This window comes from Lytechinus pictus, chromosome 15 (genome assembly GCF_037042905.1).
Source record: "Lytechinus pictus isolate F3 Inbred chromosome 15, Lp3.0, whole genome shotgun sequence".
NCBI lineage: Eukaryota > Metazoa > Echinodermata > Echinoidea > Temnopleuroida > Toxopneustidae > Lytechinus > Lytechinus pictus.
The window spans coordinates 7,550,915-7,575,096 of NC_087259.1; the positions used below are offsets into that span (position 1 = coordinate 7,550,915).

The window sequence follows — 24,182 nt, forward strand, 5'->3', positions numbered from 1 at the left end:
TTATTGGACCAAATGGTTGTTAGACAAAATGTTGATGGAAGGAATGGCATTAGACTAAATGTTGATGGAAGGAATGGCATTAGACTAAATGTTGATGGAAGGAATGGCATTAGACTAAATGGAGGTAGACCATGTGGTGAGTGGACGAGTTGGCAGTGGACGAATTGGCAATTTACCGTTTCACAAAGATTTGAGTCTGACTTATAATCAATCGTAAATTCCTAGTTGCAGGCAGTGTAAGACGCATCTGCGCATTGGTCAGATTATGCTCACTGCTGCATTATTATTGAAGAGATTGCGCATGAAATATAATAATAATGATAATAATGGCATATTTACCCAGGGTAGCCACTTCAGTTCCGAAAACTGTTCTCCCAGCGGGCCCTGCTATAGCTCGGCTACTTAGGCACTCAAGCATTCAGAGAATTCCTTCCTACCATGTACCCATTCACATCACCTGGGTTGACTGCAGCACAATGTGGGTAAATTTCTTGTTGAAGGAAAACACACCATGGCCAGGAATCGAACCCACGTCCCTCAGATTGGAAGATGAGAGTTGTAACCACTAGACCCGATGCCCCCAAATATCATTTGTGTGTTGGCATTTTTTAAGCAGACACACTTAAAGCAGATACAAACCAAAAGCGCCATCCCGAGTCCTTAAGTACTTATACCTGGCCAGTTTCCCTACCCATAATGCTAGTGTAGTCTAGCAATATAGACCCACTTAAATAATAACATGCTAATTAACTACTCAATACATTTATACTGCAATGATTATGTTACCAAGTAGCAAAACAATTACTTTTCCTCTCAAAACATTTTAGTTTCTCTATACAAATACAATTATAGGTCCATGTATTCTCTGTAGTATAAGTACATGTAGATGTCTGAAAAATGTATATTTTAAGACTGTATTTATAACACACAGTCACTGAGAGGCCACATACAGTTCACTCCCCCTTTAACTCTTCATGAAACACCTACACATTTTTGTCAATTTTTTCCTCGAAAGTGGATTTTTTAATAAAAAATATACTATCGTCTAGTATGGTCTACACTTAGGTAATTCTAGAGTATTATGGTCCACTTCTTGTAATCAAGTGCTGATGTACATACATCATTGACTGACAAAACCAACTGAATTCACTCTTGTGTGAGAACACCTAAACAAATGTTTATAATGTAATCGTAGTTGTGAATAAGAGTATTCAAAGGTAAAAGAAAGAAGTTGCATCAAACAATTATTTCATAAGAAAGTATTTTGAAATAAATTAAGGTTAATTGTCACCATATTATCATATATCTAGATCTGGTAAATAAATGTAAAGTTATCTTTGTGAAATTATGAAATCTGATCTCAAATAAGCTAATTCTGATGATTACTAACACAGAGTATGTGGGACAGTGTATTAATATTACTTGGAAAAAATACCCGACATTTGATGGAATTCCATGCTTATTTGGCTAATTTCTCAGAAATTACGCATTTTCTTCCAGAGCCGTTTGGCCTATATTTTTTCATTTATATGTATACAAACACTTGGGTGGTAATTTTATTGAATTCTGTTCAAACTCATTTTGAGATCGTTACCACAACTGGTATCTATCTTAAAACATCAAAAATATCCAGATTTCTTTCTTTATTTGACATACCATATATATTCCACAGTAACACTTGAGCATGTCATAATGTGTTATGTATGCAAAATATATGACCCTGTAAAAAAGATAGGTACATGTACATGTAGGAATTTGACAGTTTGATGTATATTTTTTTTCTCTCTCTATTTGCTCTTTTTAGAAAGTGGAGTTGGTGCGGGCATCGACTCCTACTATGAATACTTGTTGAAGGGATATATTCTTCTAGGCGATGACTCATATCTTGACAAATTCAATACAGTAAGTTCCATTCTAAATTTTCCCATGTATGCTTTAGATCTATACATACAGGGGAAGCATTTCATGGATGAAATAGTCTGTGATTTTCACTAACTATTTGTTATAAGCTAGTGAAATCCTTGCATCTGGTTGGCTAAGAGCCAAATTGTCAGTGAATTTGTTTCATGTAAATTGTAATGCTCCCCAGGCTGCTCTCTCAATTTCAAGCCTGTTATAGTTAACCTTGGAACTCGGCAATCCACTAGTTTTATAGGCAATATCTCTTTTCCATTATAAGCTACAGTGTAGAATGATAAGCTCTGCTTTGTAAAGTAACATGTAGCCCATCTGGAGAGAGTCCATAATTTCTTTGAAAATTACAAATAAACTGTGATGTCAAAATGTAAAAACTGTGAATTCAGGACTGTGATAAAAACACTTATTCATACAGAGCCTCATACTCAATATTTGTGCCATATTTAGCTTAATTCATATTTGTAATCTGCATGGATGGTGGTTTCAATTTGAAGTAGGAAAAATGATAGGCATTCATTGTAAATTATGCATTCTGAATTATTTACGGAGCACCCACTACATAGAACTAATCTATTCACCTTGCTGGGTGTAGCAGAATGTGGATGAATTTGATGTGTGAATGTATATTTGATTACGTTATGATTATTAATGATTACTTGAGTACTTGTAAAGGGGCAACTGCCTACAAGATTCTAATCTGTTTGGTTGCCTCTTACCATATGTTGATTTTTATTTTACATGAATGTATAAATTATATTTATTTGTTGTATATTTATTTGTTGTATGTCTTGTTACATTTATGCATTTATATATTATGTTATTTTACATTGTATTCAAATATTTTTATATGGTGAATAAATGAATTGAATTGAATTTGTTGCTGCAGAAAAAATCACATCATATCTGGGATTTGAACCCCAGTGCCACTCTTTAAAATGCAAGATTGAGAACCAATAGCAGGGTGCTACATAACTTTTTAGAAGCACTTGCCCAGTTGGGCAAGTAAATTATTAAAGAGTTGGAATAAACTTGCCCAAAAATCTAATTCACTTGCCCGAAAAAATCATTGAAAAAAAAAGTTTTACCTCTTCAAAAGACAGTTTTGCGGTTTACTAAACCATTGAACTTTTTCTCTCTTTTGACATGAACTGATCTGCTTTGTTAATGTTATTGTGTTTCTTTTTCTATTAAAGTGATTTTATCTTGCCTGTCATGACCAAAATTAAGATCAATATATCATATCGACCCTAATTTTGGTCATTCTACTGTGAGAATTTTGCTTGCCCAATTTGGGCAAGTAGTTTTGGTCTTCACTTCAAAACACTTGGCCGACTCACTTTTACTTGCCCCGGGGAATCAGGCAAGTGCTTACATGTATGAAGCACCCTGCAATAGACTTAACCACTTCCACATATTATTACGTGCACATGTATTGTTCTTTTTCATCAATTTAACAGCATTATGAAGCTATACAGCGTTACATTAGTGACGGCCCCCTCCTTATGGATGTCCAGATGCACAGACCGCACGCAAGGTCAAGGAACTTTATGGATGCCCTCCTTGCATTTTGGCCAGGTCTTCAGGTAATTTGGATATTAATCAAAGTATTTAATTCATTCATTTGTTTGATAACTCATTTATTCATATATTTGAATTTTTCATTTATTTATTTGGTTACACTTTTATTCATCTGTAATTATTCATTTATTTCAATACTTGTTCAGTAATTACTTTGATTATCCATGTATTCATTAGCACCTACAGGCCCCGTTCCAATGTTTGTAGGGCAATATAAAAGCATATTATTATTATCCATTTATTAATTATATGATCATTCATTCATGAATATACAGTGGTGCTAAATAGTTAGTGAACCCCACCAGAAAATGCACTCCATCATACTGAGTGTTGAATGGAGACAACAACACTACAATGTTCGGATAGCCCAGAAAAACAAACTTTATTGAATGTAACATATTATTACCTGACTTCACAATTAGATATCTAAAATATGTCAGAACTTGAACACGTTATATTATGTTCCTTTTTTAGCACCACTGTATGGCAATGTAAAAACATAATGTTATTGTTATCATTATTATTTATTTATTATGATTCAACTCCAGTTTGATTAAGAATTTTTTTGATCACTTAATTATTCATGTATTTGATTGATCATTTATTCTTTAATTAATTCACTGCATCACATATATATACATTCAGCTCTTTGATTATTCAATGCATACATGTATATGATCAGTTGTTCATTCTTCTGTTTGCTTGTTCATTTACATGTATCAATTAATTGAATAAATTCATATGATTGATCAATTCATTCATTATAATACATCAATTCCTTTCTTTGTTTATTTTTTACAATATTTTTTTAAATATTTGCTTCTATATTTCGATAATGTGCATGGATTTGGGGAAACTTATTTTTTCTATGTAAATTACAGTGTATATGAAATGCATCCAGACTTATTTGAATACTGGTATTAAAAAAAAGGCGGTTGCACTTCTTACATCTGATCTACTGCCTTCTTCGGATTTGTTTGGATCTGCTCTAGATAATCACAATTTTCATATTTAATTTCCCTCTCTTCAGGTCTTGTTTGGTGATATCGAGCCAGCAATAGAAACACACGAGATGCTTTATCAGGTTACACAGAGGCATAACTTTCTTCCAGAGGTGAGGATATATTGTTACACAAGTAATGTCCAGGTGTTCAAAGTGTGTTAAACCTGTGCATCATTTGTTTTATAAGATGGGTCAGCAGTGTGAATTTGTTGAAATTAATTCAAGTCCATCTGAGTTCATTCGGTTAGCACATACGAAGAGGCCTCATCAGCTTTCTGTCATGACAACACAAGTGTATCTACCATGCCCCCTTATTTAAAGCACATCAAAATCATTGCTATAGCCTACCGTTTGAAAGAATATGTACTTCAGATGGCATCTCACTTTTTATGGGCTAGGTGGACTTTCTATAAAGGTGGCTGCTAGAGCACGGTCCCGTAACACAAAGCTCATTGATGAATAGCAAATATGAAAGAACACTACTGATTGGTTCTTGGCCAGTATTTGAACTAAATGCGCGTGTAACATTGATCTTGATTGGTCAGTCCATCTCAGATTGCTAATCTTTGTGTTACGAAGCCCAGGCTTGTATTACATGTATGACTGGTCATCGTGTTGAGATGAAGGTGACAATTCAATTCATTTTAATTCAAAAGGCTGAATGAAAACATGTTAAATTGAAAAGGATATTAACCCTATCTAGGCCGGGGGGGGGGGGGGGGGGGGCCTCCGAGACCTCCCCCCTCAACGATTCGCACAATATTTTCACCGTGCGAAATTTTTTGACCGCGCCGCTCACTTACTTTATACTTTCAAGTCTTGGGCAACTTTTGAGACCAAATTTGCGTCACCCGGGTACATGGTTCCGAAATTACGCAACATTATGTAAGTGCATGTCAGACAAAAAATTGCTCAAAAACATGATTTTGTGTACAAAGTCAATGCAAATTGTGTTTTCAACCAAAAATCATAAATAAATGATTCTTTTTAGTTTTGCTGGTCTAAATGTATTTATTCTATGCTTTTTATGATCTCAGAAGAGTCCCCAACAAATTTCATTGAAAAAACAATGAAAAACAAAAGGTAAAAAAAACCAAAGAAATACATAAGAAATTGCAAAAAACAATATAATACATAAGAAAATTATTTGATATCGCAATTTTGTTCATGTACACTTGCTAAGAACACCACAAAGAGTTTCTATACCAAAAATTAGAACATTTGGAGCTTTATTTAGGGAGTTAGAGGAAAAGTATGATTTCGCATACTAATTACGCATAAATTAGCATAATGACTTAATTGCAAATCGCATGAAATAAATTACTATACAATTTTGTAGATTATGTCCCAGACAACCCGCGTGCCAATTTTCGGCGCAATCGCGCGGTCGACGGCCGCGATCTTGTGGGGGGCCCGGCCATATGAACTCCCAAAATACCCCGGCCTAGATAGGGTTAACATTATAAATAAACAAAATGATACTTAAATTACGTACATTTACATCATATACATGTATTAAAGTGCAAAATAATTACTTTTGATAATACATGGAAATAAATTGTTAAAAACAAAAGGTATCCATTGTATTGAGCATTATAGAAATATATTTAAAGGCCACCGCACACCTTACGACCCGACTGGTCGGCGACTGGCTTGCGACTGGGTGAGGGGAAATGAATCGCCAGGTAGTCATGAGCCTCGACACCGCACACCTTGCGATCCGATCTGCGACTCACGCATGTGCTTTTTGGCATAGCAACTGAGAAAGTGCGCTTACTACTGCGTATACGCGTTGTTTATCATATACGCGTCGTGCAACTCTACTGTCTGATTGGCTGGAAGTTGGATTGAGCTTGCGATCCAGTCATAAGGATTCGACATGTCAAATCCTTCCGATTTTCCTTGCGACTTGTCTCTGACCGGTCTGCGACGCACAAGCTGACAAGAGCCGTGACGTCACATCTTCCCTCACTCAGTCGCAAGCCAGTCGCCGACCAGTCGGGTCGTAAGGTGTGCGGTGGCCTTTAGGCACATTGTACGTTGTATGAATAGAACGAGTAAAAAAAGAGGAGAAGGGCATAAGGAGATACATGTAAGACAGAAAAAAAGTAAAGAAATGTTGGTTGAAAAGAGGTATAGATCAGAAAAGAAGGTTGGGTCAGGAAGACATAGAAAGTAGTGATAAGGATTTGTTGTTTAAATTGACTTTTTCAAATTACTAGGATCTTCGTCACTGTCTGTTTAGCATGATTATGGTTTCCACACTTGATACCTTTTGCACTGTCCAAACAGTCATCATGAAACGATTCGTTGGCGTTCATCCAAACCGTCGTATCAGTCAATTTTGGTCCCAAAAAAAATATATTTTGAGATTTTTCCACTATCATGTTATTGTACAGGGAAACTCTAAATGGCTCAAACTGAAATTACAAGCATGTAGCTTTTTTTGTGATATTTTCTCTGATTCTTGATTTTGTGTAAAAATAAAGATACACTGTACCAATGTCAAGCAATTGTCTTGGTCTTTCCAACCATGTATTTTTCCAGCAATGAACAAAGTCTAAATAGTAAAGTTTGAAGTCGATTTTCTCTGAAATGGGTTTGCACTGTCATATGTGTGATACAACAGTTCGGATGACCTCCGACGAATTGGTTAAATCTAATTCTGTCTCTGTCCTCATTCTTGTAGGCATTCACTCCACAGTATGACGTATACTGGGGGCAGCATCCGTTGAGACCAGAGTTCATCGAGAGCACTTATATGTTGTACAAGGTAAGTTTATGCAAAGGCTCCCCTATAAAAAAAGAGCGTATTGATATATTCATATATGCATTTATTCCATCTATAGATTAAAATACATCTACAAAAATTGATATCACAACATGACGAGACAGCTTTAAAGGGCGGTAGAGCCTTATTGGTGCTGTCTCCAAAAAGAGCAAAAACAAATGATACAAAACGCTTGTGTAAAACACCTAAATCATAACATAAACAATTAATGGTAAAGCAGGGTTCCCATCGTCATGGAAAATCCTGGAAAAATTTGTGGTCATGGAAAAATAAGGAAAAGTCAGGGAATTTGGAAAATTTATGAAAAGTCATGAAAAAGTCATGGAATGGCATTTAAAGGGGAAAATAGATAATTACAAACAAGACAGATGTTTTACATTAAGAGCATCTCAAAACGGAAATTATATAGAAGTTAGAACAATAGTGTTCCCCAGGTAAGAGGGGGGAGGAAGAAAGCAAGATGTTTCACAGTAATTATAGAGCTAAAATGGGAGGAAGAAGGCACATCACATTATTAAAAAGAATGTAATATTAAAAGTGAATACATGTTGGGTTGACACGATGACGGGAGGAGGTAGGCGTGCGTGTTGGTAAGGTTGAACTGTAGTGCTGTCTGCACTGAACCATTTTCATTTTAGAGAGTTACATCTAGAAGATAACTGCTTGCGGTAGATGATTCAAATGTGTATTTAATTTTATTCATGCTTTTGGTTCATGCTGGTTTGAATTTAGGAGAGGTTTTTTTGCAGAGTACCGTCCAGATGAATTGAATGTCATCTATGTACCTTTGGAATGATTTCCTGTCATATTGCTTAGAGGTTCTAGGATTTATTTTTCTCTCTCGGCCATGAATATATTGGCTACTGGGGTACCCATTGCTGTGCCCTGTATTTGTATGTATTTTGTGTCTTGGAAATGGAAATTATTGAGTATCAACACAAGTTCGAGTAGGCTTATAAATTGATCGATGGGGGGTTAGGGGTCCTCACATCGCGAGAGGGCGCTCTGAGCCATATTTGAGCGCCTGTTTTACATTGCAGTCCTGTGGCATCATACAATGAATACAGAATCACAATTAAGACGTGCAGAAATAATGTACGATCAGTATTAATAATGACAATACGAATATCAGGTCAAAAGTTTAATACAGTAAAATAAAATGGATAATCTATCGAGTGGACCTCTATCTAAAGGGAAAGAAACTCCAATAGCAAGTATAACAATGAATGGTTTCCAACGAAGATCTAACAGGCCAGCTCGATAAGGAATCAGTGAAATGAATGCATTGAAGATAGACAGCAATTATAGATCGTTCCCTCAAGCAGACAAGTTTGTTGTTAAACCTCAATAAATCGAGGTTTGATTTATTTGCACATGTATAAAATAACAAATACAAATAATACATACAAAATACATATAACATGACATGAGAAAGGTCAAGGTTGAAAAAACAGTAAGAATGGTAAGGATAAAAAGTAAAAAATTCGGCTGGTAGTCCATATTCAGCTGCAATAATATATTGCTGCTGGTTTTCCATGGAGCCAGATTACTTGAACAATGGCTATGATTACCATAATGTATAGAGAACTGACCATCAAAAAAAGTAATACAAATAACTTTTAAAAATCCTATAACCAACACCCCCCCCCCCCCAGTTCAAATCAGTGACTTTATTTCAATTGGTATAGATATATTTCAAAAAGGTACTCTTGAAAGAGTTGAAAGTGGTGACATTACAGACATAGAGAGGGATTCTGTGAATTCAGAGGCAGCTCTATAAGAGAAAGAGGTGATGTAGTGTAGTGGATAAATCTTTTGGTTTTGATGATTTTAACCTTTGTTTGATTTTTAACAGCTGTGTGGAAAAAAAGAAAATATGGAAAGTTCTCCCTATACATGTACGGTGAAACAGAAAATAAGTTGAATGTTAATTAGGTGTTAAATAGACTAGGTTTCCCCTCAAGGTCATATTCTGCATGTTTCTCCCCAGGCGACGAGTGACCCCTACTACCTCGAGGTCGGGGAGAAGATCATCGAAGCTCTGCAGAATCACGCTAGGGTCCACTGTGGGTTCGCAGGTATCAAAGACGTACGGACAGGCAGTCATGAAGATAGGTATGATTATTTGTGTGTATTTATTTTTAAACCAAAACATTAATGATGCATATTCTTTGTTGCAAATAAACTTCATGATTGTGAAGAGAGGACCACTCACCACCATACCACCATGAAAATTGTGGGAAGAGAAGCAGATACCAGGGGGGCGTTTCATGAAAGGACTTGTCGGACGTTTTATCCGACAAGTCCCATTTTATCCGACAGTTACCATAGGAACAGTGCCTCTCAGCCAATCAAAATCATGGAAAGATGTCAGATCTGACAACTTGTCGGATGAAAATATTGATGAAACGCTCCCCAGGGTCCCATCTTACAAAGAGTTATTGGCGGCGGAAGCCAAACATTTTAGGGGGGACGCAGGAAAAAAAAATTGACAAGCAAAAAAAAAAAAAAGGTTATCAACAAAAAATTTAGGGGGGGATCGTCCCCCCCCCCCCCACATAAAATTTAGGCGGGGACACGTCCCCCCCACTTCCGCCGCCTATGCAAAGAGTTACGATTGATCCAAACAACCTCACCTGTATGGCAATCCATCCATGTCATAATTTTTTGTACAGGAACTTTGTAAAATGTCCTTTGTAAAGAAAGAGAAGCATACAAAATTTAAAAATATATAATTGTATGAATACAAAACATATCCAGAAAATATTTTGAAACAAATGTTCATTTTATATGTTGACGTTGCTGGCTTTCTGAAGTTGTGGTTAATCGGATCAATCCAAACTCTTTGTAAGACGGGGTCCTGACGGGTGACATACATTTATAATTTCAATGGTTATAATAATACTTCAAAGTTCATTGATATGGCTTGTGACACAATGAGTATCACATGGCAAGTGACTGAAGATGTTGAACCAACGACCCTCGGTTTCAGAGGTGAGCCCGAACCACCAGGCCGCAACCGTCGTAATTGGTTTATTCAGTTATTGCCATTTCATTCTGTTTCAGGATGGATTCCTTTGTGCTGGCCGAGACTTTCAAATACCTCTACCTGCTCTTTGCGGAACCCGAAGACTTGACCATCAACGTGGACAACTATCTCTTCACAACAGAAGCCCACCTCCTCCCTCTCTCCCTCTCGAAATTCAAGTCCGACCAGTCCAATTCCAGTCTACATTTCAATGCGGTGAGTTTTGATTGACATTGTGAGATGAAGACCTAGAGTGTGATGGTTGAGACAATGATAATAGAGACTTTTAGGAGCAGTGAACGAGAATGATGTAGCAGTCGTCTGATCGTTCGAGTCAACGTCGTCGTCTGCCCTCGTTCACTACAGATGCGAATACTTTAGATTTCACTCGACTTGTACGTTAACCAGCGGGTCATGACGCGCTGCCCGACCGGGAAGATCTGGCGTACCATCGCCTGGCGACCCGGTTGGGTGATGTGAAGGTGCAACTTGTGCACACTTGCCTTTTCACTCGCTTTGATTCCTTTTTACGCGAGTTAGGATATATATCGATATATATTTTGGAGATCAAAAAGCAATTTCAAATATGATAAACATAATGCATCGTACAACTTACATTCATTTTGTGAAAATTCACTGAAAAATGTGTTTTAAAAGGGAAAGGTTGATCTTCATGCTGAGCTTGAGCGGTTGAAATGACGTCACTCATGTGCACGTCGACTATGATTTAGGAGAACCGCAAAATGGATGTGGCGAGGTTCTCAATTCTGATAGTGGACGTGTGTGAGGACCTGAGGCATATGGCAGGCCAAAAAATGACGTCATCTCGTATCAGTCGTCTATGTCGACGTACATTTCTAAAAGTGCTCAATAGTATGATACCAGGTGGGTGTTTCATAAAGCTGTTCATATTAAAGTTAAGAGCGACTTTAAGAATGACTGGTAATCCTTTCTTAAGGTAAATGGTATACACCAAAATGTTCATTGGCAATGGTGTAGGCATAAGAAAGGATCACTCGTCGTTCTTTAAGTTGCTCTTAACTTTAATATGTACAGCTTTAGGAAACACCCCACATGTATCAAGTGCAGTTGAGTGTATGCACATATTAACAGTGCTATATAAATGGACATATTATTATTATTATTATTATTATGAAATATGATAATAGCTGGATATATAACGAGCTCTATCCTGGACCCCGTAACTACCATGATAACTTTACCATCGGATGGTAACTACCATGGCAACGCTGCTTAACAGCCAATCAAAATCAATCGTTCCGTGAAAGATACCATTGGATGGCAAAATTACTATAATAGTAACTTTTATACTACGGGCCCAGAGGATACGAAGTGCAGCTATAACTCAAGCTGCTGCTCCATCTGCAGTGCTTAGTGCATTCCAGGAATAAATCCTCTCGAGTACCCACTCACTTCACCTGGGTTGAGTGCAGCACAATGTGGATAAATTTCTTGCTGAAGGAAAACACACACACACGGTAGCTAGAATTTGAATCCACACGCATCTGTTTTCAAAGATGTGACTCAGAATGGCTAGACCACAATTTGCCCACTGATGATAATGAAGTAACTATGTCTGAGGCTTTATTTTAAAGTAAATGGGTGGTATTCTTATATCAGAATACCACTCGATGTCTTGAAAGTAATTAAGGTGGGACAAGGGTGATATTAGAGATAGCAACAGAAAATGAGAGAGAGAGATACATGTAGAACTTACTGTTTACAGCTGGTACTAAGCCAAGAATGTTTACCTTGACAGCCAATCACAGCTCGCCAATAAGTGTCCATTGTCTCTTTTGATTCTATTGTATATTGTTTCGCTGTAGCATTCTAGTCATTCATGCGATTTTACTCCGATGAGTGCATGTCGAAAAGATTCAGTATATCCGTTTTTAAGGCTATTTTCAGATGGAACTTTATAGACGACAACATGAATGTCTAATGTTCTTTTCTTACTCCTTTTGCAGACCTCGGAGACGGATGAAGGTTTGACTACTTCGGTGGTGCTAGACCGATCCTGCGCTAACCACAAGTACCTCTTCCCAGGTGGCAGCACCTACGCTCAAGCTCTCAGGGATCCTCTCAAAAAAGCCAAAAATGTCCAGAACTCCCAATGCCCTAGCAGTCAGCAGCCAAGCTCATCTGTGTAAGTCCCTGGCTTTGCCAATTTGAGATCACTGGGATATGTTGCAGAAAGAGTTGTATTCAGATGCGACTTACACACATATCAAACACACAAGTCCACAATGTGCACTTCTGATTTGTTCAAAACTGCGTTGTGTTTGATTACAGCGTTTTCTGCAATTTGTCCTCGGTCTGCCAACTGAGGGAGTCAGCGCTTTGTATTAAAGGAGAATGAAACCCTTGAAACCAGCTGAATCCATATCAAAGAGAAAAATCAAAGAAACATATTGTTGAAAGTTTGAGGAAGATTGAATGAATAATAAGAAAGTTATGAGTATTCGAATATTGAGATCACTAGTGCCATGTAGATCCTCCCAACGGCAATGCGACCAAGATCTGTGATATCACACACGTACAACTCCCTCATTACTTTAGTACTTATTTCACTTATATTCTCACTTTTATAGAGTCTATCACAAGGTGAGGTGTTCTCTCTATGAGATGACAAGTACAGAGGTTTCACAACATTATATCATTGATGAATCGTTTGTCATATGATTAGAATGAGCAAAAAGAGATGTTTTGGGGTATATTTTCAGTGTCCAAATGGGAGAGTTGTACGTGTGTGACATCACAGATCTTGGTCGCATTGCCAATGGGAGGATCTCCATAGCATTAGTGATCTCGACATTCAAATGCTCATAACTCTTTTATTGCTAGTCCTATTTTTCTCAAAGTTTTGTTGATCTTATTCTTTGATTTTTCTGCTTTCACAAAAGCTAACTTGCTCCAAGAGTTTCATTCTCCTTTAAGTAAAATTTCATTTAATTTGAGGTTTCTAAAACCAAACAAAAACTTCAAAGCTTTTTGCGCTATGATATTCATGAGTTTTTAAACATGTCTTTGCTTGAATGCAATTCGATCCATCATATTGTGATTATTCTGAGCTTTGACATCTTATATCTTTATATAAATGCAGTTCTAATGCAGCGTATTCTATTTACCATAAATTTGGAAACCTTATATCTTTGTTAACTTTGAATGTGGTTCGAATGCACCATATTATGATTATCGTGAGTTTTCAAACCTTATTGTTTTATTTGAACGCAGTTCTAATGCACCTCGACTCAAAGCTGCCGAGTTTGTCCCAGGTAACCCTGATCACATGCAGCAGCTTAATAAGATGGGTATTCGACTTCTGACTATGAAAGACGGACGTGTTCAGCTCATGCATACTGCCACCAATGTAAGTCTCTCTATCAATAGCTTTAGTTTTGGACCGTTGTGGCCCAGTGGATTAGTCTTCTGACTTTGAAACAGAGGGTTGTGAAGAAGGTTTGATCTTAGGGTTCACTCAAACATGAGATGTGCTCACTGTACTGTCTCAGTGACAGTTCCAAGACGTCCAAAAAAAAAGATGTCATCGAAACTGCTGTATTTTTTCTTTTATGCAACTTCACAACTTCAGAGTTTTACATTATGCAGAAGAATTGCTCTTTCATATAAGCTTATTCTCTAATTTTGCATATGGATCGTGAGTGCATTGCATAAGGGCATTTCTCCACTGATGATTTGCGCAAAAGGGTTTTGCTTAGAGCGTTCTTGCACTGACATGATGATATATAATTGGCGAATGAATGATAACAGATTGGTTTCCGAAATGGATGTAGCTCTGAAACAAGTGGAAAGTATAATCCATTGTAATATCTGATTACTGTTTGAAACTTATTGTATCAATGATGTACAGTTGTGCTCAAAAGTTAGTGAACCCCTCCACAAAATGCACTACTTTATGCCGAGTGTTGAATGTAGACAACAACACTACAATGTTCGGCAAGCCCACAGAAACAAACTTTATTTAACTTGATATATTATCACCTGACTTCACGATAAAACAGGGCTCCACACTAACCCTTTTTTTCTACTGGTCCAACCTGTTCATGTCGGACCAGTAGATACCCAGTTTTCCAATTTTGACTGGTCCGATCCTAACATTTACTGGTCCCCCAAAATAAAAACCTGAAAGAGACTTTAGTTTATTTTGCTGCATTTTATTGCTTATTGTTACCCCCCCCAAAAAAAAAAAAAAAAATTAGTGCAAAGTACACAAACACACTACAACATAATTCATGAGAGCCATTTTTATGATAAACAAAAGAGAAGAAAATATAATTTATAGCAGTTTGATATATTTTTATACTGGTCATGTTGGACCAAAAAATCTGGCTATTTCTGAAAAGTTACTGGCCCGACATTAATTTTTACCGTCTGGGACCGTCGGACCAGTGCCAGTGTCGCATGCTGCAATAAAATATCTAAAACATGGCAGAACTTGAACACTTTAAAATATGCTCATTTTCTGGTGGGGTTCACCAAATTTAGACCACCACTGTAGATGCATATTGCACATAAACGCTATCTATCCATCTCTTGTATTTCCATTACAGGCTGTTACGACTCAGGCGGCTGAGCAGGGCGCCCTCTTCATGCAGGAGATGATAGAACTTTCGAAGAGCCAACAAGCGGAAGGTACGATGCAGGGAAAATGTTTCAAAATGTTTCTGCTTTTGGAGGCACTGATAGCACTCTCTTATACAGTAAACCTTATGCATTGATGTCATTGCACCGCCATTTTAGAGGCTGAAGCCATTGCCTTGCATGCATCGGCGATATGCAGCTGGCGCCTCTCTGACAACTCTGTTCATGTGAAGTCATATATCCTCTGAGGGAGGGCGCCATGAGGTTATGACATCATATGCATAAGGTTGATAGGTTTTAGATCCCGGTTTCAGATTTTGCCCAAATGAAAGAGTGCTGTCAGGATTTTTTTTAAATCAAGCAATATTTTTAAGATTTAAATAATATTTTTAACTTTGGGGTCGACACCGCACGCAGGCAGCACACAGTGCTGTTGCTTCTGAAATGGAAACCGTATGGCAAGAATTCATCAAAAAACGGTCTAAACATCGCAAAGAAATATGCAGGCAAATTTCTCTCCTACCTCCTGGACCCTAGAAAACAGCATGTCCTTTGCACCCTTTCTCGGTTCAAGCATTTAACTTACTTTACATAGTTAACAAGTGGATTTTGGTAAGCTACTGACAAAGATTATAATTTATACCCCTTAATTTTCAGCCCATTCCATGTAATGCTTAAGAAGGTGTTTTTATTTTAAACAAAAGACGAAAGTACGCAGATATTTTGTTGATCGGGCATCTGGGACCCGTAACACAAAGGTTAGCAATTCATTGTACATTGAAAGACAATGCATTCAATCGTGAAAAAATGTTCTTCGATGACTGCTAATACAGGACCCTGATTGAATTAAATTCTTGTGTGAAATAGGTAAATTATCTGATAAAACAGATTTTTAGTTTATATCCTTTACTGCTGTTTTGGGGGACATGCATTAATATAATCTAGTAATGAACAGGGGGGTGTTTCACAAAGATTTAAGGTTGCACTTGAATGTCTTCTTGCATGCGTTATAGAAGGCATGACCTCATCGGTCAGATCAGGCCAAGAGCAGAACTTCCAACCAGTACGTTTTTGGCGTATTTAGTATGTTTTTGCAACCAAAATACAAAAAAAAAATATGGTTATTGGATGAATGTAATTTCAGGTAACTTGGTTTTTTTTTTTCAATCATTTTGTTAACACCAGGCTGCGATATACACATGTTTCAATGTTTTTGTTTCATCTGCAAGAGCAATGCGCATTTTAGCTTGCATGCAGCTTGGGCACCTTGATGAGTGCACGCGCCGCGATTGGGACTCCTTTTTTTATTTTCAAATGTTGGCAGGCCTGCTATCTGCATAGCAGTGCGCATTTTATTATGAAGTTCAGTTATTTGGGGGAAAATACTTTTTTTTTATCACAGAATAAAATTTTTCATTCCCAGAGGTTGGCAGGTCTGCAAGAGGACGTCCACTGGTGTGCATTGATCAATAAGATTGCGTGTTGCATATCATATACGCATCGGCATTAAAATGCAACTCGTGTTGTTCAGATTATGTCACCTACTTTACTAAATCTTTGTGAATCACCCCCCTGGAATAGTGACATGTAATTTTTGGAGGGATTTACTCAAACTAAAGATAGGCTTTGATTTAACAATTAAAAGTATCTGGTAATCACGCATTTTATTTTGTTGTAATGTTGTATTTAGTTGCAGAGAACCACCCTCGTGTTGTTCAGATTATGTCACCTACTATACTAAAGAACATGGTGCTGGCAGCAGGACCCGCTCAGTTTGGAATGGATCTAAATGAAAATTTTGCTGTAAGTTAATCAATCTTTCTATTTTCTCTTTTATTTTATTTCTTTATTTGTCATTTTTCATTATTGCTAATTTTAGTTGTTTCCTATTGTTTTCTCTGTTTTATTTCTATCTTCTTTCTTTCTCTTTTTTGTTTCATTATTACCTCGCTCGTTCTTTCTATTTCATTTTTTATTGTTATTTCTTTTCACTTCCTTTCTTCCTTTCTATATTTCTTTCTTTCTCTTTCTCTTTTCATTTTTTTTCTATTTTCTTTCTTTTATTTTTTCGCCTTTTATTGTTCATGTTTTTTTTCTTCTTAATTTGTGCATAAATCATTGAAACAAGTTATTTTTTGAAGTCATTCATTGAAACTATGTTTTTTAAGACAATTTGTTTAAATCAAAGTAGACCTAACCCTATGCATTTTAAGCACACACATTTGATCACATGGTAAGCTCATCATGAAAGAAATTATCGAATAGCTATTGTGGAGTGAAATGCATTTTTGTCTCGCCTGCATAGCAGAGCAAGACTATAGGCGCCGCTTTTCCGACCTAAGGTAAGTTTTTGAAATTACGTCATAAAAAGTATATGGACCTAGGTCATTAAACTTGGACATTGAGGTAATCAAGTATCACTGAACATCCTGTGCAAGTTTCAGGTCACATGACCAAGGTCAAAGGTCATTTAGGGTCATTGAACTTTTGTCATGTTGGGGGTATTTGTTGAGTTGGCATCATAACTTAGAAAGTTTAGGGATCTAGTTCATGAAATATAGACATAAGGGTAATCAAGTATAAATGATTGTTTTGCACACATCTAAAATCACATGATCATGGTCAAAGGTTTTTTTGGGGTCAATAGACATAGTGTTTTATTATGGTATGAATGTTTTCATTTGTGAATAATTATTCAATGATAATATTAGCTGTTTTCAAAGTCAGCACTGCTGCTAATCGAATCACGTAATGCAGGTGAGACTGCCAGAGGCATTCCAATTGTTAGAATGACTTCTTGAATTAATTTTCACTGAACTAACTTTGAACTGCATGCTCTATAATGACACATGTATATATCAAACATCTTGTTCAGGCCGTGGGGGAACTGGTTGTAGCGGATCCGTTCACAGCATGCAGCGGTATCACCAACGGTCATCTTATGCAGGGCAAGATAATCATCATGTCAAGGGGAGAATGCATGTTTGTTGATAAGGTCAGTTCTCACCTTTTTAACCTTTACATCTTCAAATTGGCAACGGTCTTCATCCTTCTAAAAAATTGACCTTTTGTATATGATGTCATAATGTCATAGCGCCCTCCCTCAGAGGATGTTATGCAATATGTATAAACAGAGTTGTCAGAGATGCGCCAGCTGCAGATCACCATCGAATATAAGTCAATGGTTTTACATTCGAAGATGGTAGCATTATGATGTCAATGCATGTGGATGGATATAAATTGAATCAAAATCAGGTGATAATGGCAAAAATTCAATGGATAAATTGCTACTTCATCAGAGTTAATTTATTGTTATTACATGTTTTCATTGCATGACTACTTCAGAAAGAGATATTAAAGATTGAGTGGAATGAACTTCGAATGAAAATTATTAAGCGCCTTCATGTTTTCGTTACATTAGCAAATCAGAAAGATTGATTATTTTACAATCTTAAAATGGTGAATAATGACTGAAGGACATGTTCATTTACTCCTACAACAGTTGTATCTTTCACAACAATATCTCAAAAGACATAAGGTTAAGGAAGGGGTTAGGATGTGGGTTTTCGCTGTGAATAATTTGAGGATTGGGATTAGGCTATAGACGTTTTTGCTTAATGTGGAGATTTTTACTTTGGAACAATTGTTGCTGGAGTAAATGTCAAGCCCATATTCAATTGGTATATCTGAGTCGAAGCATCAGTCTTCTAATACATCCTGCATGTCTCTTTTTTTTGTCCCCCACTAATATTGCCATCCAGGCAAGGAACCTGCAGAAGTTCGGCGCCCACGGCGGCATCGTCATCGACAACGTCGCTGACACCAGCAGCGACACGTCGTCCATGTTTGCCATGTCCGGTGACGGCACAGACGACGTCAACATCCCCATGGTGTTCCTGTTCTCCAAGGAAGGGAAGCTTCTCCTGGACGCTATCCAGGAACATGGTGTGGTCGAGGTGCTGCTCCTGGACAAGGCAAAGACTCTTAGTAAGTACCTCTGACAGGTTCTGCCATAACGTAGGGTGATTTCAAGTTCGATGTTGGTGTTGACGTTGAAAGCGTAAAAAAAGGCTGCTGAACTGAGCTCTCACAACGAGCTGGGTTCAGATGTGCGATACAGATCGAGTCATCAATAATTCATGATGTCGCGCCTCTGGATCATCTCAACTTCCTTTCTCGATGATGACGAAATGCAGGGAGAATCGCAGTAAAATCTCATAATAATACAGACTGTGAAGGCTAAAATCAACTGGATAATCTGATAGAATAAATGTTATTGCTCATGAAAATGTATAAAGCGTTAATTATGTGCTCTCATCAAATTTTACCATGATGTTTTATCCCCTTCGTGAGCTTGACACCGCAAATACCATCACCAAAACCGATCTTGAAATCACGATTTTCCCAATCCCTTGGGGTTAGTGTAATTGAATGGGAAAATCGCGCAGAGCTCAACTCAAGCTGCTGAAAATTTGTCATATTTTGGAGGTCAATCTCAACCCCAGCCTCATTTCAAGCACGGTGTTGTGGCTGACGCTGGTGTTGTAACAACACTAGCACCGGATTTATTCAAATATTAGAAACGTTTTTAACCTATAAGGTAAGGTTCCAGATGGTGTTGATATTGAAGTCTGTTTATCTTGAGATTTGTGGGAAGTAAATTACTATTTGCTGATACCAGGCTCAAGGTACGTGGAAACTGAAGACTTACAATTCAATATCTGCTTTTCTATGAACTATATTACCATACTGTAGCCATAACTGGATTCAGTGTGAAGAGGCCTTTAGAGATGTGCAATTCCTGTAATTATAGGTGCATTGTTTTTGTCAGACTGGTTATTCTATTTGTATTCCCATTTTTGTAGAATTGAAATCAAGACTTACCTTATTGACTTCCAAAATGAATGGTTGAGATTAATCGGATAAGATTGCTCTATTTTTTTATTGATTTGTATGTTTTATTATATTCCATCCTTTTTTTGCATCATTTCAGGTGAACTGAATGAAATCTGGGGCCACTTTCATAACAAAGACCCAAGTAGCTCCCCATTCCAGATCAGGGCAAAAGTGGAGGGTGTCCAGGTTTCGCCAATCGCTGAAGAGGAACAGACCCACTTCATCGACCTCGATGATGAGACCTACGATGAGGATGGTGACGAGGAGTACGAGTGTCGTGCAACTAACATTGCGAATGTTATCGACAAAGGAGGTAGTCCGTCTGGGTCAGCTGACCAGTCAGTGGATACCAAGCAGCAGCTCTCCAATTACCTCCAGGAGATCACCCACTTCGCCCTGACCAAGAGCGATATCAACAAGTTGGTGTCCCAGCTGCAGAACGTGGAAGGTCTCGGCGAGGACTTCAAAGAGGTAGTGAATGACAAGTTGGAGAAGATCATGAAAGAGTACGAGAACGTGAATGGGGAGTTCCGAGTGCGGGTAGAGCAAAGTGGCAACGGGGCCATCTTCGAGTCCAGCGCGTCCCCAAGCCAGTTGCAGGTGGCCTTCGACACAGTCTGGAAGCAGTACTTGGAGACAGAGGACGGAAAGACCCTGCAGGCCAAGAGAGCAGACAGTGCCTTCAAGCACAAGATAGACTCCTACAACAACTTCCAAGTCAACACCGATTTGTTGGATGCCATTGGTAATGTCCCCAAGGAGACAATCGAGCGGATAGTGCAAGATTATGTCAAATATGAGAACATCAGGTTGCAATATGATGAGGCTAACCCTATACACAATATGGGTGATAACCAACATATAGCACCGCCAGGGTCACCATTAAAATCAAACCAAGATATAAGTAGAACTAAGCCGTCGCTTGACGGCATCATAGTAGGTGAGGTTGATAGGGACAACTCGAATGCTGGTGCCTCTTCCAAATCCGGAACCACCTCAGACAATGCACAAAGTGGCAGCCATATATCAAAGCAGTCCCTTCATGAAGGGGACGAGGCAGCAGCTGTGGATGGAAGCAACGTTGATTCGCAGTCCTCGGAGGCTGCACAAGAGTTGCTGCAACGGCACAGTGAAAGGCAGCAACAAGTGGAAACAGATCAGGACAATGTTGACAGGACTCGTCCAGCCGAAAACCCAGAACAACCATCCAGAGATGAGCTTTGAAGCTTAACCTAAAAAATTCCTTTATCTTCCATCATATGGAAGTATTATTGTGCATTGCCAGTGTATTGAGTCTTAAGATGTTCACTCATGTGATGTATTTGCCAAGTATTCACTCTATGTATTACGTGGGTTCTATGTGCAACCCATTTCTGCCGGTTTAAAGATATAGTGGCTATATGTTAGTGACAGACTCGCTAAAACTGTGCGAGATACCTGCATCATGTCATATTACATTGAGTGAATGGAAGTGGTGATCACTATTATGACATACATATAAATTGGTTTAAAAAGCTACAGTAGGATTTTACTTTTATTATTATTATTTTATTTGGCATTTTAAAAAACATACAGAATACAAACAAATCAGAGACAAGATCAATCAAAATTTTACATGATAGAGAAAATAAGACCTGGATGAGAGTTGGAGAGGCTGCCTGGGTACGGAAAAGGCTAACTTAGTAGTCATAACCCACAGGTCTTCCTCCCCAATTTGTCTCAGAATATAATGTCATTAAAAAAGGAAGAAGAATTGGCTAAAGCCCATCTACATGTAAGAATGAGAGGTATTGGTGAATGAGCTGTGTAATTTGCAGATAAAACAGTCAGTATATTAGATGATTCGGGGTCTGAAACTACAAAGCTTAGCAGTCTTCGTAGAACATTTTTTTACAATTAATTGCATTGACTACAATGTATAATTTATTATTAAAGTCAAGCATACGATTAATCGCTAACCTTTGTGTTACGGGACCCAGGATGTGTTTCATGAAGGAGTTTGTTAGGGTTGCGCACAATTTTAGGCAAGACAGGAACATGCGGCTTGTTGCTTAGTCAGATTCTTCACCATTTTGTTTCCCATCAACTGGAGCTTTTAAGATGATCTATGTAGATTCAAACGTTTGTTGTTGAACAAGCATTTAGATGCAAAGTTTATGATACGTCAGAATTTGATTTTGTTTAGAGGAAGTTGGGCGTCTCATTTAGCATACTACCAGTGAGAACATTTTCAAGACTTGCTAAGGTTTTGTACGACTTATAAGCAGCTTTGTGAAACACCCCCTCATTTTGAGACTCGGAATTCTCAGTAACTTCTGGGGAGGGTTTCATGAAAGAACTTGTCGGACGTTTTATCCAACAAGTCCTGTTTTATCCGACAGTTGTCATAGTGACAGTGCTTCTCAGCCAATCAAAACCAAGGAAAGTTGTCAGATCTGACAACTTGTCGGATAAAAATATTGATGAAATGCTCCCCTGAGCATGAGGGGTCATTAAAAAAAATGTGCAATTAATTGCAAGTCAATTATAGGTTCCATAAACTATCATAATCGTTGCAATTTATTGCAATTGTGCAATGTGACCTGATTCTTGCAACAGAAAGTTGAAATTTGTTTCCTATAACATTGATCCGTTGATAGCAAATCTGCACTCAAAACTTGATTATAATAACTAATTTTATTGCACCATCCCAAAGTGCTTGCATGAACAATCACTAATTGGTCATATTTAGGTCCTATAAGTTATGACGGAAGAGGAAAATGGGCTTCCACCTTGGGCAAAGTTATATGGCTGATATACAAGCACTAATGATTAAAATAGACTTTTATGTGAAATTAAATCTATTTCCTGAAAAGAAAATAATTGTAAATTGGTTTTAAGTTGTAGAGTGGTTGTAAGTAGATAGATTTGTAGTGGCCCATAAGTGTATGAAACAAAACACAAGAAAGAGAAAATAAACCCACAGTTTTCTGAGTATGAATTAATTTTTAGATTTGATTGAAATTTTGATCCGTTGAACATTACCCAACCTCCCTTGTTCTCAAAGTCTATGGTAGACTGCTCTTGGGAGGAAGAATATAAAAACCATAATTTTCATGTTTACCTCTGTCTTTTGGGGTATATCAGTAATAAATCATTTGTGATCAGAATTCTTGGCATGTTTAAGAGACATTATAATGTTTGATGACATTGTTTTGAGCCATACAATGTGTGCCCTGTATGAAGATACAATCAATCTTACAAGTGATATCAATTGTATATTGCAATCCATATAATACTGAGTAGTTACAATTGATTATAAGATTGATTCTATCTCTTACTGCATCAGGGCCAATAGAATATACTATTGCATTGTGTTGTGGAATATTGTATATAAGCAGATGGAATATACTGTGATCGTAATTTAATAATTTCTTTTCAATTTCATCAGAATTGCATTATTATGATTTTTATTTGCATGGATATGTACAGATACAGGTACCTGATAGTCTTCTAGATCAAATACTATATTTTTACATTATGTTGTGTCATTTTATTTATTCCATTTTAATTCCATTTTACTCGATTTACCTGTTGATAGTGTATTTGTTATGGATGTTTGCATGAAATTGTTTTATTTTTAATTTATAGTATAGATATTTCCAACTCTTTGATTTTAATATCTAAATGGTTTTGTATACATGATGTACTTGTTCATTTCATTAGTTTGTTTTATTTTAGTGGAGGGGTGCTATGTAGTAGATGACTATAAGGAGTGTAAAACAAAGAGGGACATAGAAAAGTGCTTTCCATAAAAAATTCTGGAAAGCTAATAGTATTTCCTGTGACAGCTGCAATGCTCTTCTGTGGAAAGGTCTCACCTAAGCCAATCATAAAACCTATATCCCTAATTTTCGTTCTGATATTCTGAGAAAAAAATGTGTCACATGTCCAAACCTAAGGGATGTAGGTGATTGATATATATAAATATGTACATGAGTAATTGTCACAGATGAAAATGTTGGGTCACCCTAAACAGAAAGTTGTGTCTGCACAAAGGTAGGATAGGGGTAGTCTGCAGGCACAGACATTTGGTCTTCGCAGTTCGCTATGTGCACAATGCAAGTCTGAAGTAGTGAGACTAGATGTACTGTGGCTCCCTCTACCACAGACAGGGAGTTTGGCATCTAGTTGTTACTCTAGACAGGGTATAATTAGTTATAGTGCAAAATGCGAATCTGTGCTTGCATAATATAAGAGGTTGGGGGAAGGGGGGGGGGGTTAGGAAAAAAAAATTTAGAAAGGGACAAAATGACAGCAGGAGATGTTATTTGTCCAGTGAAATGAAAAAAAGAAGAAGATTAATA

At 37.4% G+C, this 24,182-nt stretch overlaps 1 protein-coding gene across 1 annotated transcript in view; it reads left to right on the forward strand.

Moving 5' to 3' along the window:
- The window catches only part of LOC129277200 (ER degradation-enhancing alpha-mannosidase-like protein 3), a 34,119-nt gene extending 10,500 nt beyond the window's left edge, over positions 1–23,619 (forward strand). Inside the window, exons 8-20 of the mRNA XM_064110554.1 lie at positions 1,805–1,902; positions 3,375–3,500; positions 4,526–4,609; positions 7,188–7,271; positions 9,280–9,404; positions 10,356–10,533; positions 12,306–12,484; positions 13,573–13,708; positions 14,910–14,991; positions 16,631–16,743; positions 17,816–17,935; positions 18,702–18,927; positions 19,934–23,619. Coding sequence (XP_063966624.1) covers positions 1,805–1,902; positions 3,375–3,500; positions 4,526–4,609; positions 7,188–7,271; positions 9,280–9,404; positions 10,356–10,533; positions 12,306–12,484; positions 13,573–13,708; positions 14,910–14,991; positions 16,631–16,743; positions 17,816–17,935; positions 18,702–18,927; positions 19,934–21,060 — 2,678 coding nt within the window. The 3' untranslated portion in view covers positions 21,061–23,619. The remainder of the gene's footprint in view (positions 1–1,804; positions 1,903–3,374; positions 3,501–4,525; positions 4,610–7,187; positions 7,272–9,279; positions 9,405–10,355; positions 10,534–12,305; positions 12,485–13,572; positions 13,709–14,909; positions 14,992–16,630; positions 16,744–17,815; positions 17,936–18,701; positions 18,928–19,933) is intronic.
- The last annotated feature ends 563 nt before the right edge of the window (positions 23,620–24,182 follow it).